The sequence below is a fragment of the Hippichthys cyanospilos genome, chromosome 22 (genome assembly GCF_059441005.1).
Source record: "Hippichthys cyanospilos isolate Australia breed blue-spotted pipefish chromosome 22, RoL_Hcya_1.0, whole genome shotgun sequence".
NCBI classification, from domain to species: domain Eukaryota; kingdom Metazoa; phylum Chordata; class Actinopteri; order Syngnathiformes; family Syngnathidae; genus Hippichthys; species Hippichthys cyanospilos.
In genome coordinates, this window is record NC_142390.1 from 1,915,191 (window position 1) to 1,930,429 (window position 15,239).

General features: G+C 43.2%; 2 protein-coding genes across 6 annotated transcripts in view; one reads left to right on the top strand and one right to left on the bottom strand.

Moving 5' to 3' along the window:
• Positions 1-6,753, bottom strand: part of exoc4 (exocyst complex component 4) — a 43,031-nt gene extending 36,278 nt beyond the window's left edge. For both annotated transcript variants that reach the window (XM_088406842.1, XM_088406843.1), the window contains exons 1-8: positions 6,626-6,753; positions 5,909-6,098; positions 5,653-5,847; positions 4,154-4,347; positions 3,426-3,532; positions 1,911-2,011; positions 1,682-1,836; positions 723-903 (exon numbers count right to left, since the gene is read on the bottom strand). In XM_088406842.1, coding sequence (XP_088262968.1) covers positions 723-903; positions 1,682-1,836; positions 1,911-2,011; positions 3,426-3,532; positions 4,154-4,347; positions 5,653-5,847; positions 5,909-6,098; positions 6,626-6,705 — 1,203 coding nt within the window. In that variant the 5' untranslated portion in view covers positions 6,706-6,753. The remainder of the gene's footprint in view (positions 1-722; positions 904-1,681; positions 1,837-1,910; positions 2,012-3,425; positions 3,533-4,153; positions 4,348-5,652; positions 5,848-5,908; positions 6,099-6,625) is intronic.
• A 3,293-nt stretch (positions 6,754-10,046) lies between these two features.
• Positions 10,047-15,239, top strand: part of chchd3a (coiled-coil-helix-coiled-coil-helix domain containing 3a) — a 35,253-nt gene continuing 30,060 nt past the window's right edge. For 3 of the 4 annotated variants that reach the window (XM_088407091.1, XM_088407093.1, XM_088407092.1), the window contains exons 1-4: positions 10,047-10,249; positions 10,832-11,110; positions 11,354-11,432; positions 14,731-14,824. In XM_088407091.1, the coding sequence (XP_088263217.1) occupies positions 10,169-10,249; positions 10,832-11,110; positions 11,354-11,432; positions 14,731-14,824 (533 nt within the window). In that variant the 5' untranslated portion in view covers positions 10,047-10,168. The remainder of the gene's footprint in view (positions 10,250-10,831; positions 11,111-11,353; positions 11,433-14,730; positions 14,825-15,239) is intronic. The other variant, XM_088407094.1, reaches the window with a different exon arrangement.

Genomic DNA, 15,239 nt, shown 5'->3' on the forward strand with positions numbered 1-15,239 from the left:
TTCCTAATCATTCTGTGTGTATGAAACGTCTACACACACATGTTCATACTCTAAAAACAACATATCCATTAGGCTCAACTACTTCATTTTAAAAATAAACTACTGAGACATTGAAGTTGTAAAATGACTAAAACTCCAACTGCACGGCATCGGGAGATAAGATCCATCACAGCAGCCAATAAAAATATACAAGGGTGCAAGTCATCAGAATTGCCACTATGCTGCCGGGCGATCTCCGGCCGTAATGAGATTACAGAGGAAATGATAAAGGTGCAAGCGAGGTGTTGGAAAATTGCGACAATGTGGAATATGCAAACAAGTGAGTAATCAGCAATAAGAGGAGAGATGGACACTTAGAGGTGTGCTATCGTCCCCAGCGATGAAGAAACTCCCTTTATGAAAAGAATAACAATTCAACATGTCCGAGAACGAAGATGATCATGATCAATTGCCGCTCATTTAGGACTTGCTGACAAACCGAAGCCCATCCATAGTGCGTTCATCTGCTGCTCATCATAAGGTGAATTAATATTCTCAGCAACCGTGTGGACGTAAGACTCAAGCCATATTAGAGAGAGAGAGAGAGATATTCATTATAAAACCCCAAACGAGTAAGACTGAGTACACCAACTAATATAGATCATATCATTCCACATCAGTGAATGTTTCCTCTTGCGCGGTGGCCACGGCAGGCTTTTTAGCATTCCCGAGTCGAGTCTGACCTGCAGCACGGTCTGGATCTTGGCAGAGACGTCGGCCTGCTCGTACAGCTTGATGCCCTCCTGGTGGGCGCCGCCCGGGCACTGCGCGGCTACACGCTGCAGGTGGGCCAGCACCGCGCCGTGCGCCTGCGCCACCGCCTTCAACTTGTCAAAGAGGAGCTCCAGCAACTCCAGCAGGAGCCTGTGGGGGGGTGCCGCAGAGCATGCCGGTCAACCGCTGAGACGTATGCACAACAAAAAAAAAAAAATCTAAATTCTCCCAGGGCTCTGCCAAGGCCGTCGGGTGCATGGGAAATGGAGCACAGACCGCTTCATTTAATTCACAATATCTATTATACGGTGTAAAGAATGACGTTTTTAGATGTTTTATTATTATTATTATTATTTTTTGTTTTTTTCCGAACTGATACCAATACCATTTTTAAGTATAAGACATTGTAGTAGACTGTCCTCCACAAACAGTGCTTCCTTCAAGTTTCCATGGCAACCCGTCTCAACTCCAAAAGGAAGTGAGTGTGCGGATAAACAGGATGTGTTCGCATCCGATGCAGTACGCAACACGCCACGCGTGCAAAATTGTAAATAAGCATGCGTGGCGCCCTAATGCATGGCGAGGTCGGATGGGATGCCACGGAAAACAAGCAGAGCTGGAGGAAGACGGCGCCGCTCCTTAGCCATCCGGCATCGCCAGGCGTGAGCACTTTTAAGCTGTCGACCAGTTGTATGGGCAGTGTGTTAAAAGTGTTTTTTTTTTCTAGCTGCACAGCAGGGAAGACTTGACTAGAGGCCTTTGCCGTTGTTTGCTTTCATATCTGGCAGAGGTTAAGTCTGCCATCCATAACTAAGTCCTTTTTTTTTCATGCAAAAATACTTCACGCTGGAGAGGGGTAGAATATTTGACACAAAGTACACGGATGAAAGAAGCTCGGATTTAATCTAAATCTCCAATTGCAGTGTACCTGGGTTGGCTCTCCTGAGCAAGGTTCTGGCCTCTTTGGTAGGCATGGTCTGCGATCTGCGTGGTGGACCTCTTGGCTATCTGCTTGAGCTCCGGCTCCAGCCTTTCCATGATTGCTTTGATGGTCTCTGGGATCTTCTTCAGCTTGGCCAGAGCCTGAGGGAAGGAACCACAGCCCGTGTTTGATGGTATGTTGTGACAAAATCAAGTGGGTCAATCGGGTCCTGTACCTTTATGAGGATGCCCATGAACTCTACGCTGTTTTCCTCCGGGTCCGCCTCCGGGAGCTCTAATTGAGCAGAGTCCCGCGCGTCTGGTTGAAGGTCCCGCACTGGAGGGAAAACACAGCTTAGGACATGCAGATATTCAGACCGCGAGGAGCAAATTGAGATTATGATGAAAATGAGTGGCATCTTTCATCCTGCCTCTCTACAACAACTGCCGTAGAAACGTGGGCCTCAGAGATGCTGGGGGCGTGCACAGGAGGAGCTTTTTAATATAGCACACACCAAAAGATAAAAACATAATAGCACTTCGCAGAATTAGCGGCGAGCAATTTCCACGAGAATATGGGAGTTCGTGTTTATGGCAAGTTAATGGACTTTGGGTGGCCTTTGCCTCTTCTTGCCGTTTGTGTAAGAATGATGACAATGACGAGCTACAAATGAGGTGCTCTAATGCTATTAGGCAAAATGGCATGCTGAAGCCACGGACCAAGGCGCCGCGCAGCGCAGCTGTTAGCGTGCCAGCAAGCAGGCACTTTATGGCCCGCGGGCCTGCTAATTGCTCCTTTCTTTGAATCATCTAGACAAATCTGCGGTTTAGCTTTTAGCGCTCCAGCGCCCTTACTATCGACATATTAGTGACCAATTGTGCTCGTGTCAGCTTATTGGCCGCATAAACATGAGCGCATGTGGACCAGCAGGAGAGAAAATCATATTAATACTGTTCCAATTCATTTCACATGGTTGCATGTACGTTAATGTTTTTTTTTATTAAGCCTTGACATGCGGTTCCTCCAGAAATGCATTCTCTACACACAAAAAAGAAGTCGAGATAAGTCGCAGTAAGACTCAAGAAAATCTTGAATAACAAGCTAATAGTAAAGTGCGCAAAATGTTATTATTATACAATGAAAAACTCCTATGAGTCTGGGATGTGTGACACAAACATATTGCCCGCTTGATGTTTTTTCATTAAATTCTCATTTTTGTTCTTGTGCATTATCAGCACCGGTTGCCAGTTGAAGCGTTAGGAATGCCCCCCTCTGCGATGACAGCGACGGCGGATGACAAACGATGCAGATAAAGGCGGACAAGATGATTGTAACGTCGGCGAGGGAGGGAAAGTCACACTAACGCAGCGGTGGCAGCTGAGGCTGTTGTGACAAAAGAGGCGAACTTCCTCCGCTTCCCGCCACGTGTGTGATCGTCTAGTGGGGCTGGTAATGCAAAACCCGAATGACATGCAAATTATGCTTAAGACGAGCCTGATCACAAACTGCGCTCAACATAGTGCACGGAATATTCTGGAAGTGGTCAACTATGTTTTGCGAATAAAAAGGTTTTCTCCACAAGTCTATACACAGCTGGCCTAACATGACCAAAATATTTTAGTATCCATGTAGAAAATGTGATATTGTGTAAAGGGATCGAATGATGTGTGTGTGTGTGTGTGCACCTTAATAAAGAATCCCATGTGAACGGCAATCGTAAAATTAAAAAAAAAGGGTAAATATGCTCTACCACTTGATCCTGGAGTGCCAAACTGCATTGAATCCAGGTGTTTGCGCGGGGTGGAAAGGCCGCCGACCTCCAACGCCGGCACGGGGGACGTGTCTTTTCCCGCCGAACTGGAAAGCACAAACATCAAATGTCTCAAACAGGAAGTGGCGCATTAGCAGCCAAAACGAAGCCGCCCTCCGCTACTGGTTAAGCATGTCGTATCACATCTGCGTGGGGACCCGGAGCAGACTTCCAATGAGCCAATTTCCTTTGGACCCTTTCAGGCCCAGCGACGGCTGACTAACGTGCGAAGGCGGGCGCCTGTCGCCGGCTGACCCTCCGGAATAAATGACCGTGCCTCGCGGAGCCAGCGCCGCAGTCATTAGATCACCCACACATGCAAGCGTGAACAAAACAAAGAGGCTGCGCTGCACTAGCCCCAATATGATGATTGCACATCTGCACAGTCCACATTGAGGCTTTGGAGTCAGGGAAAGATAGAGAAGCGCCTGTCTATAATTGGGCTGGTGTCCAGACAGGAAATAATTGGCACTCGTTTGAACTTATAATGAAGGCCACTTTTGGACACATAAAGCCAACTATTAAACAAGATGTAGGCAGGAAGATGTGTATCTATCAATGCACAATAATTGGAGAAACATTTCCTTGGCGCACGAATGGAGATTTGACGCAGGCAAGCTGCACGAAATCAAGTGATTAAAGAAGAAAAGGCCTAGTCCAAGTCATACCCCGGAAGGCGCGGCGCGTTCCTGTCCTTGTTCTTGTGTCCCAGGCGACTGGTGGATTTGATGTAGAGGTGGCGGTGGAGCTCGTCGATGAGCACCAGGTGCATGTTGAGCTTCTTGCTGTGGAGCTCCAGGCGCAGGTCGCCCAGGCCCTCCACCTGCAGCAATGGACCCTCCAGCGACTCCACAGCCGACACCTGAGCGGGACGGGGACAAAGATGAGAGGAAACAATCATGCAGAACAGCCCAATATGATCATTACAATTTATTTTAGCAACTACTTTATTCGTAACATCATTGCCAATAAAGTTGAAAGACCATATTGCCCCCTTTTAGAAAGGTACTAAATATTCTAGTACTGTATTTGGACATCCCACTGAATTTCATCCGATTATTGGGTACTGGATTGAGAAAGAAATATTTTGCTTGATTTATTGAATTATGAAGGAACAAGACAATAAATCCACTTGACAAAAAGAAAAAAAGGGTTCGTTTTTTTAGACTTTTTATTTTTTTAGACTTTTTATAGTTGAATTTAAACTGGGTGTATCGTAGCAACGGACTGTAGTAATGAATTTTGCACATTTGCGTAAGCCGTCTTTGTTCAAAAGCAACCAGTAATTCAAGTATTTCCAACACTTGACAGTGGTTCACGGCCAAACATTATCTATTTGTGAAATGAACATGAAATTTACCATATCTGAACTCAAAAAGTTTCTGCCCAATAGCAACGATGTATACAAAAAAACTTGGGGCACAGCGAATTTTATTGAGCTTACAAAAGTGGAATTCACAAAAAAAAAAAAAGAATAAATGAAATGAAAAGAAAGAAGAGAAGGGGACGTTTTCATCCAACACGACGGGGCTTAAGGACTGCTGCTCAGTGGAGGAGAGACCACAGTCTGAATTCCAATTGTCAATTCTTGGAGATAGGCTGCACTCACACTCACAAATTACTCTGTGATTAATCCAACTCATTCCATTGAAGACCAAGGAAGAAAATTATGAATATTTGCAAGTATAAAGGCCCTCAGAAAGTGGGCTTTATACCTTGGCACTGACCCCTTTCTACCAGCGTGACTCAATGAATTTAAAGTCCGACTTTCGACTCCTTTCCTCCTCGTTTACTAAACATCCCAAAAAAATTTAGCTTTTTAGATTTCTTTAGACCTTCATGGACATATTGATTATCAATGTGTTGAATGCATATCTGCAACAATTGCTTTAGTAATCGAGTGAGTCTGTTGATTATTTTGTCAATGAAATGATGAATTGGAGTTGTTATTTTTTTTTTTTAAAAGACACTTTAATTGACATATTGTTTCTACTAAAATAAACCGTTATTTCAAACGGCCAGTGCAGAAAACACACAAAAAAAAATCATGTAAATGCAGTTGAATAATGGGGGAAAAAAAGGGGAAAATCATTTGTGGAAAAGTGTTTTCTTTGTGATTAGCAGAGACTCATGTATGCTCCACTTTAAAATTTCTTTCTGCACTCACCAGCATGTCCGTAGCGTGGAGGTAGTGCTTACTGGCCATGTAAGCCTCCAGGCTTTGAGGCACCTGCTTGATGCTCTCAATCTCATCCAGGAGCTGCAGGACATGCTTGTGCTCGATGCCCTCGATCCACAGCTTCCTCAGCTCGTCCCGTTTGCAATGGAGCAGCATCTTGCAGGACAGAAGGTTCTCCTTCACCTGCGCCAAACACGTCGTCAGCGTCGCGCTACTCGCCGGGAGGTCTTGATGGACTTCATACCTGTCTGATCTTGTTGCGGGAGGTGGTGATGCGCTCGGTGATGCTTTGGTAGGTGCGGATAGCGGTGGTGAGTTCGGCGTAGTGCTGGACGATGAGCTCATCCAATTCTCGGTCGCACGTCTCAAAAGCCTCCTCCAGACGTCCCTTCTCAGTCTCCCTGTCCTGGACGTCATCGCTGCTGGACAAAGTCCTGGATGGATGCATGGATTGACAAATGAATCAACCTTGCGGTATCGTATCCTCTCTAGAGCCAGTTTTTTTCCGTCAACAGTAGTTGACATTTGTTTTTGATATGTATCTTTTGACAGTCAATCTTACATTCGTATTCTATTCATATGTGTTAACTTTGCTGTCTTGCTTTAACACAAAAGGGACAAAAAGATGGACGCAAATTATTATACAGGCTTTCAGGAGAATAAAACACATATGACAATCACAAATAGTATTTTAACCTTTCGGTGGGATTTAACGATTGACAAGGAAATGCGGATTAAACAAGAATATTCACGATGAAGGCACACTTATAAAAACATGTTCCCCGAAGAAATGTATAACCAGGGAATCAGTTTGATATACAAATTGAAACGAGAGCTATCCGAGCCAAACAGGAAGCCAACGCCGCGAACCTCAGCAAAACTAGCCCTGCTTCCGTTAGTAACCAAGTGCATCGCCTTAATCTTTTACTTCGCAAAATAAAATATATGCGACAAACATTACCTTATGACGGATATGAGAAGACCGGAGGGATCTTTGTTTCTGTTGACAGCGCCCCTGAATCGCCCTGTATCTGCAGCCATCTTTTTCAGCTGCAGCAACAATTAAACCGGAAGCAGGACGAGCGTGTTTACACCGAGGAATTGTGGGAGGAGGAGTGGTTTACATCCGGGAGTTATGGGATATGTAGTTCTAATACAAATTTTACGAGTTTGGCAGTATGAAACATTTAATTTTCCGATTACGAAGGATTTTGTGAATGTATGTATAAAAAACAGGGGTTTAATACCTCCAACAAGGTTAAGAACTACTCGTTTAACACTATAGAAGCTTTTTTCCACGAAAATTCAGCAATGAAATTTAATTTTATGTTGATTTAATGCAGTGATTTTTGTTGTTGTAATAATAACAACAATAACAATAGTAATAATAACAAGAACAACAATAATAATACCCCCTGATGAGCCTTACTGTAACAAAGAGGTTTGCGTGTCCCAATAATCCTCGGAGATAAGATGTCTGGGTCTTGCTGTCTGGCAAACAGGTCCAAGGTGAGGGACCAGACTAAAGCATGGCTCACACATGTCGGGGATGCGGTCCTGCCCAAGTGGAAGAGTTCAAGTCTCTTGGGGTCTTGTTCAAGAGTGAGAGGAGGATTGAACGGGAGATCGACATGTGCATTGGTTCAGCATTTGCTATCATACGAACCCTGTACCAGTCTGTCAGGGTTAAGAAATAGCTGAGCTCACAATTTGGACATTGTGCTTGGATATGAATGGTCAGGCACATGTCTTTTTGAGAGTTCTTGTCCTCCATCCATCCAGTGATGTCCTTTAATGCAACATTGATTTTCACAGAAATCTTCAGATCACAGCGAGAGACCTCCTTTATTGAAAAGTTCGATCCATATCTCACTCAGGAAAAAAAAGAAAGCCGGCAGAGAAGCAAGTGTTTGTCAGTTAGTTAATAGCCTCTTTCATTAAGAGCATCCGAAGTGGTAATTTTGGCGAGGCTTTGCTTGCTCTTATCCCTGACAATCTTTGGTGTGCCAGTGACAATGGTAGAGGACATTGATTGTGGAGGTGGAGGTGGTCGATTCCCACTAGTCTAGACGATGATTGATGTGCCGGTGGAATGACGAGATAACATTGTCACCTATCTTTATGTCTCTTCTCACCTAGCTTTAAAAAAAAAACTGAGAAGATGCAAAGGTTTTCCTTTTTAAAGGAGAGTCAAGTTCCTCTGGCCCAGGTTTAATTTCAACATTCTTATGGCTTATCAGTCCACCTAATCTCCCGACCTTCTGTTCACCAATAACAACAGGCCAAGGTCACGCTGTGAACTCATTCACTGCCAGACCAGTAAAAATGGATCTTTCAAGTCTGTAGCTGTCAATGGCAGTGAATGACTTTAAGAGTTTATGAGTGTGTGCTTTGTTGCCCTGGAAAAAGGTTAGGTTCCACATGAATATTAAATCAGAGATGACCAAAGAACCTTTATGACCCACACAAAAAGTTGTCCTTATTCGGCTGCAATTCAGTGGTGTATTTATGATATAAGTGCCGCTTTCAGTGCGTTTTTTGAAGCATATTCCACCTACTTGTTATGTAGATTTAGAGATGAGGGTTTGCCCCGAGGGAAGCCAACTTTTCATTAATAAAAGACAAACAGAAGAATTGCCAGGGCAATTAAGTTGAGCTTGTTTGTACAGCCGAGGCAAATGACACCTGGGATATAATACAGTGAGAGAATGTGCTTTTCACATGTAAAGTGAAACTAGCAAAGGATGACATATGGAATACAATTAAACATGCACATAGAATAGAGACTTAAAAAAAAAATGTCCCAAAGTGCCGTAAAGAAGCAGTCAATTTCATATAAACGATGTTATTTAAAGAGCTGATTATTACAATGGGGTAAATTTAAAAGTACATCATGTGTCTCCAACAAGAAAATATACTTGAAAATGTTTTGTTGAATTCAATTTATGCATGTGCAGCATAATCGCTTCAAGAAACAACTCTTTTTCTCATCATCTATTGAGTTTTGAGGACAAGACTTATGAGCTGTCATCTATAATGAGAGCCTCTGTACTCAAGTAAAATCCAATTCTGCGCTGTACTTTGATATTTTGAGCACCATTTTCTGGAACAAGCAAAAGCTGTCATTTTTCACTGTGGAGTCTGAATTATAGGACCTAACACAATCAAATAGTAAACACGTCAACAGTAGTTATACTCAAGATGTTTTTTAATGATATTTTTTGAGCAGGAATAGGACTTTTTAGACTGTATATTTTCAAGCATTTTGTGTGCGTGTGTTGCCGGGAGACAAAGGCAAAGAAATAAAGCGCTGAAATATGAGTCATAATACAATGTAAACAACAGATGTGCCTGTGCACTGAGTGGACAAAGATACGCTCCTCGGTGGAAAGTGAAGCTGGCAACAATCTGGGCATTTTTCCAAAGCCACAAGCAATATGCTGTGTTGGATGTGAATTACAATAGGTCAGCTGTGGCAAGACTGCGCCTGCTTCTTCCTCCTCCTCCTCACCTTCTGTCTACCCTGTTCCATAATTACAGCACACGTCCCTGCAATATGTATTTTTTATGATGATCATCGCTTGTTGTCAGATTGAAAAACTATAGTTCTTCGCCATAGGAGCTATATTATGGAAGCACCGAGGAAAACAAATTTCTTAACCTGAAAATCCGTTCAAACATACTTGCAAATCCATTTGAAGGCGTTTTTTTTTAAAGAGAATAAAGAATATGTGCCTGTGAGTACTTTTACATTTGTGTCCTTTGTGGAAATGTGTTGCTCTTCATTTGTGTTAAAAAATCAGTCAGTGCAAAGCATGAGCATGTGGGATTTTCCTTTCTATGTCAGTCATTTTAATGGATTCATGGCAATATAATTTGGTTGTTTTTCTTTCATTAATGTTAAGTTTGTCACTGAGTCCAAACAGTGGCGTTAAACAGCTTGAAGCTTCCCCCTTAAAAAAACAAAAAAAAACAAAACCTATGCATTTTCCCACGTCACAGGGATTGCGTTTAGCTTACAGTATACAAGTTTAAAAAATGAAGCAAGTAAACGTTGTTTATTTGGCATTTTCCCATAATGCCACTGTGCAAGTCAATTCACTGTAGCATTTTGGGAACTACAGTAAATGTTATATTTAAAGCAAGTACGTTTAGAGGTTGTTGGATTTAATATGATTAAAAAATATAGCGGTAATAATTTTAATTATATATTTAGACAATCAAAACGAGTTAAAAATATTGAACATAATTTCGTGACTCAAATTCCTGGTTCTATGAGACCTTCATATGAGTATTGACAAAAACCACCAATAGAAAATCTCAATGCTGCAATGAAAACCAATCAAATCAAGTATTCTTGCTACGTCACGAAAAGCCGGAACAAAAACGTGTGGGTGGGCCACGGACAACTCGCAACACTTCTGAACTCTGCTAAAAGTCCAATCGATCGTAATTTTTACTATTATATGTAGCATTCAACGCATTTTAGGCCTGCGGCGTGACAATGGGAGCCAATAACAGTACCCGCCGCGTGTCATTTGAGTCGGATGAGAATGAGAATGTAACAGTGGTGAAGGGCATCAGGGTGAGTTGACAGCATGTTTGCACACTCCAAAAAAAAAAAAAAAAGACAACATGAGCTCCACTCCACTTACAAAATATTCAAGTAAACCGTCACAGCCAATATTCAGGCGTCGATTAATTTAAAAATATACATTGCACCTATTATTTTTTTTCAGCACATGCGCAACTGCTGCAAAAATGTCAAAAAGTAGGTGGTTGTTTGTGTAATGTTTTGGTGTCATGTTTTTGACGGTCGCAAACGTTTTATCAAAACAGCTGTTGTTAATGTTAATTAGGGCGCCTCCTTTCACTTATGAATGTGTGTTAAAGTGAAATGTGGGGGAAGTATGAATGTCAATGCATTTACGTCACAGACCACGTGTGCATTAATCTTTTGTGAATGAATGAACTCTCGCTTGCTTGTGTACGTTTAAATTTAGACGGTGACACTTTAAGTCACTTAGTTGAGACTAGGAGTTGACCTGAGTAATTTACAAAAGCATAATTCCATCTATGTCATTACGATGCTTCCTTAAATATAATGATCGTGTCTCTCCTTGTGTTAAAATGTTTTGAGTCTTTTTTTTGTTATCTTCATTTTTAGCTCTCAGAGAACGTCATCAACCGAATGCGTGAACCTTCGATGGTCCCTCGTCAGCAGCCTCCTGCTCCTCCTCTTCCTCCTCCTCCATTAGACCCCATCCCATCCTTACCTCGTCCACCTGCTCCACCTAAAACAGATACTGCAGCACCTCCTCCTGCACCTCCCGAGCAGGTAGAGGCACCTACTGTCATTGACATGGTGCTGCCCTCTTCCTCCTTGCCTGCAGTTGTGCCTCCTGCTTTTGAGCCAACTCCTCCCGCTCCTCCTCCTGTTGAGCCGGTAACTACACCCTCCCCTTCTCCTTCCGATACCCCTGCTCCTGCTCCTTTTCCTGCTTCAGTGGATGCTATAACACCGCTAAGCCAACCTGTATCATCACCCTCTTTCCTGCCTCCTGACTCAGACCTCCTCTCCTCTATTCCTCCTTCTGAGCCCGTTGCTGCCCTTCCAACACCTTTTCCACAATCTCAAATGACCCCCCTTCCTCCTCCTCCTCTTGCTCCCACTCCTCCTCTTCAACAGGTGCTGGAATCAGAAACCTCTGCTCCTATTTCGGAGGCCAGTCCAGTAGCACAACCTCCTCCCCCCGTTGCACCTGCAAGTAAGTTTCATAACAGTGTGTGCAGAGATGATGTTTTTTTGTTTGTTTGTGTGTTTGTTTTAGGCCCTTTGCATTATTCACTCTTTATTTCCCTTAATATCATATATTTGCCTCAAAATACCGCAATGACGATAAACCTCCAAAATGCACTCCTACCAGGAGAAGTAGAAAAAAAATTACCGCGCAAAAAATTGCACTGAAAAAAAATATTTATATGAAAAAAACAAATAAATCTGGATAGGTTTGGTGTGGGAATGCAGGGTTCCACAATAGTAGCGGAAAGTTTAGAATCCCACCTCCCCCGCCCTAATATTCCCCATTTAAACGATGGCTAATGCATTTGAATTTCCGTTTCATTGTTTCCATTATGAGCATCCTAGAATTCTGCAAAAAAAAAAAACACTGCTAGACAACCGAAATGAGAGCATGTGAGAGACGAAAAATAATATCTGTCAATAAGTGGATGTGCATGAGGGAATGTCGGGGTCGAGGTATGTTTAGAACCCCCCCTCCCTCCTGCAGCCCACCCAGAGTGTGGGCGAAGCCTATTGCTGATCATGCTAATGAAAAAACAAAAACAATCACCGAAAGCTGGTCGAGATATCTCAAAGTGTCAACATTCAAGTGTTAAGGTTTACAGAACTACATATTGCACATCGATGATGGAGCTGTTTTTTTTTTTTTTTTTTTTTTTTGCGCTTTTAACTATGATGAATTATAGCGCCCCCTTTTCAATTGGTCTCACTTAGAGCCTCGCAGTAAATTCCCTCAGACATGGGCGCACAAACTGTTGTCATCTGACCAATGAAAAGTTAATAGACGCATTGTAAAAGTAGAATGATTCTCGGTAGTGACTCATTTCATTATGATTTATACGGGGGCCGGCGTGCCTCCTCGTCAAAGTTAATTAGAGGTTCTACGAGGATGAAGTGTCTGGGGATTAATTTTATGTTTGAATTTTAATCATGTTTACTGTGTGGGTGTTTACTTGAGGCCACCTCACGATTTTTCTTTTCAACTTGATAATTAGTCTCCGTTCTTGTGATTCATTGTCAGCCTCTGATTGCTAATAAAATGATCAATTCTTTGCCCTGGCCATGTTGTAAATTAGCAACGGATCACGGGGGCTATTTTTGCTGTCATGACCTGCGACGTCAAATTTCATCCGAGCCGCTGCGCCGGTTGTCCGACGCGGAGTAATTGCTATCAGACAATCGAATTTATTCGCCCGTGTCCGACGAGAGCTTCTTTTGGCCTTTTTCTCCCGGCGACTATCCGGTTAAAGCATCCCTCCATTGTTCTGCGCTAATTGCTTTTCGGATTCAAAGATAAAAGCAACAATAGCGCGCCTTGTTTTTGAAATGCTTGCAATTGGTGAGGCGAGGAGGCCGCGCTCGCTTCACAGCACAGCGGTGGAGTTTCATGCAAGCTTTAGCGGGCTGGTGCGTTTTTGAAAACAAAAAGGTTTGAGGCACGCCGTAGTTAAGACAATTGGAGATAAAGAATTATTATCAAGCATTAAAGCACGCCCCTTGACTCTGCTGAGGATATGATTTTACGCCCATTCAACCCCTAAAATAAAACCGAGCCACACCCCAAAAGATGAATAAAAAAATGGATGGTAGCTCAAATGCCCCACTCGAATAAGTTTCAAGACTTCAGTACGTTAAGGTCTTGTTAAAAAAAAAAAAGTGCTGTAAGGCTGCGACTTAAATAAGACCCGTGTGAGAATGTTTCCGCATTCCACCTTCGTCAAGGTGAAGAACCACTCGACACCTTCTTCGTCTGCTGTGCTGTAAATATTCATGTGAGCCTTACACACACACACGGCGCTGGACTAATAGCTGGCTCTCACACTCTTCTGCCTTTTCTAATGCATTGAGATGAAGTGGAGAGCAAGTGTGGCGCTTTCCTTAGTACCTGGCCTGAGTCTGAGCTGTCAGTTAAGACCATTCGGAATGAGGACTGAGAATAAAAAAAAAACTTAAATGGCACCTGTATGCTCTAGGCTGGAAGTTTTTTTTTTTTTTTTTTTAAATTCTTGCCCCGATTTGAGTGTGGTGACTCCACTAAGGAATCGTGAGGAAGTGTTAATGTTACAGATTAGGCCTTCAGCGCGGGTCTCGGGGTTAATAAAAGCCCTGATGAGAAATGCAATTTGCCTTGGTCCATTATCTCCACCGGCAATAGTTTGCCAACTTTTTTTTTTCTTCTTCCTTTTCATGCCGGCTTTTTTCCACGGGGCCCTGTGATTGGTGGTGAAGGACGATGATGAATTTGTAATCTTTTTTTTTTTTAAACATTTACATAGGCTGCTCTGGGATTGATTTCGGCTTGCGTCTGGCCCAAAACGGCGACCCCTTTGGAAGAGTGTTTATCATATCTGGTTGACTGACCCCTGTGGGGTCCTGCCAGCTATTGGGAGGCTGCTCCCCACGAACGGATATGACGATAAGTGGGGAGTTTTTCAGCTTAACCCAACTCCCGGGACTTTAAAATGTAACTTTTCTCATTTTGAGAACAAGGTCAAATTTGACTTGGTGTGGAGATGACAAGCTTTTTACAAAATAATGGTTTTACCTCAGTATTATCCGAGTCTGAGAGATATTTTATTTTGAAAAACCTATTATTTTGAAAACAGGCTAGATTCTCTTGGATTCGTTTCAGTCAAAAAGGCCCAGTCAAGAGACAGGTGACTTCGAAGAAAATGAAAGCTTTACACATACATGAAATAATGACTTCTCGCTGTATTGACTTTGAACGCCACTTTGTCCAAAATTGACCCACCAAGTTGATAAAGATGAGCTCCCAAATGGCAGCAGCCTCAAAAGTCTTTTCGAGGCTCCCGACGTCCCATCTGTGTGAAGCGAGAAATAAGCTGAGCGCACCCGTAGTTTATCCCCCACGCCCCTCCGTGGTCCTCTAGTTAAAATGAAATTTGCATTTGAAGCAGCAACAATTTTCCATGCATGTTTCGGCGCCGTGCGGCACTTGCGCCTTCCGAGCACGTTTTGCTTTGCTCGCTGGCCGCCGTCTTTACGGCGATGCTTAATTACCTGCCAAGATAGAGTGGCAAGGACGCAAGCGGTGTCCATGTGTGATACCTCTGACATGAACATCGCGAGATAAGCTTGCAGGGATTTGAACGCCGAAGATGTGCGTGGTGATGCATGTTGTGAGTCATTTCATTTGGGAGGCGCTCTGAAAATGTTCAAGTATGCCCTTAGCACATACTGCAAGTGGAATGATGGCCGACGGTCCAAACTTTCACTTTGTTTTGTTTTTCCTTTCTGCTCAGTTGATGAAGAAGCCCTGAAGAAAAGGATCAGCGATGAGCTGTACCAAGGCTTGGAGAAGCAGAGGGTCAAGGCAGAGCAAGACCTACAGGCTTGGTAAGAAGCAAAAACATACGGCACACACCATTAGCCTAAATCATTTCATGGAGTATGATAGTTTATTTTAGTACCCGAAGTTGTTAACCAAAATATTAGGAATAGGATTTGGCTATAAAGTCGGGCGATCTTTTAATCCCGCAAAATGACCGAAACGCAGCGAATCTACTCGGCACGCAGCTAGCGGAACAAGCAGGTGCTCTGCGGTGGGGCCACGGTACTCGATAATGGCGGCCCTCCCGCAGCCCCCCACTTTAATAGACCTGGCCCCTGTCCAATGGGGCCTGCTGAATGGACTACTGTGATTAGTGGCTAAACACACACAAAAACACAAGCTCTCTTGATTTAGGAGGCTGTAGCGTTAGATTATTGATTAACTTCCCTCTATAGACTCCTTCAAGAGAAAAGTGACTCA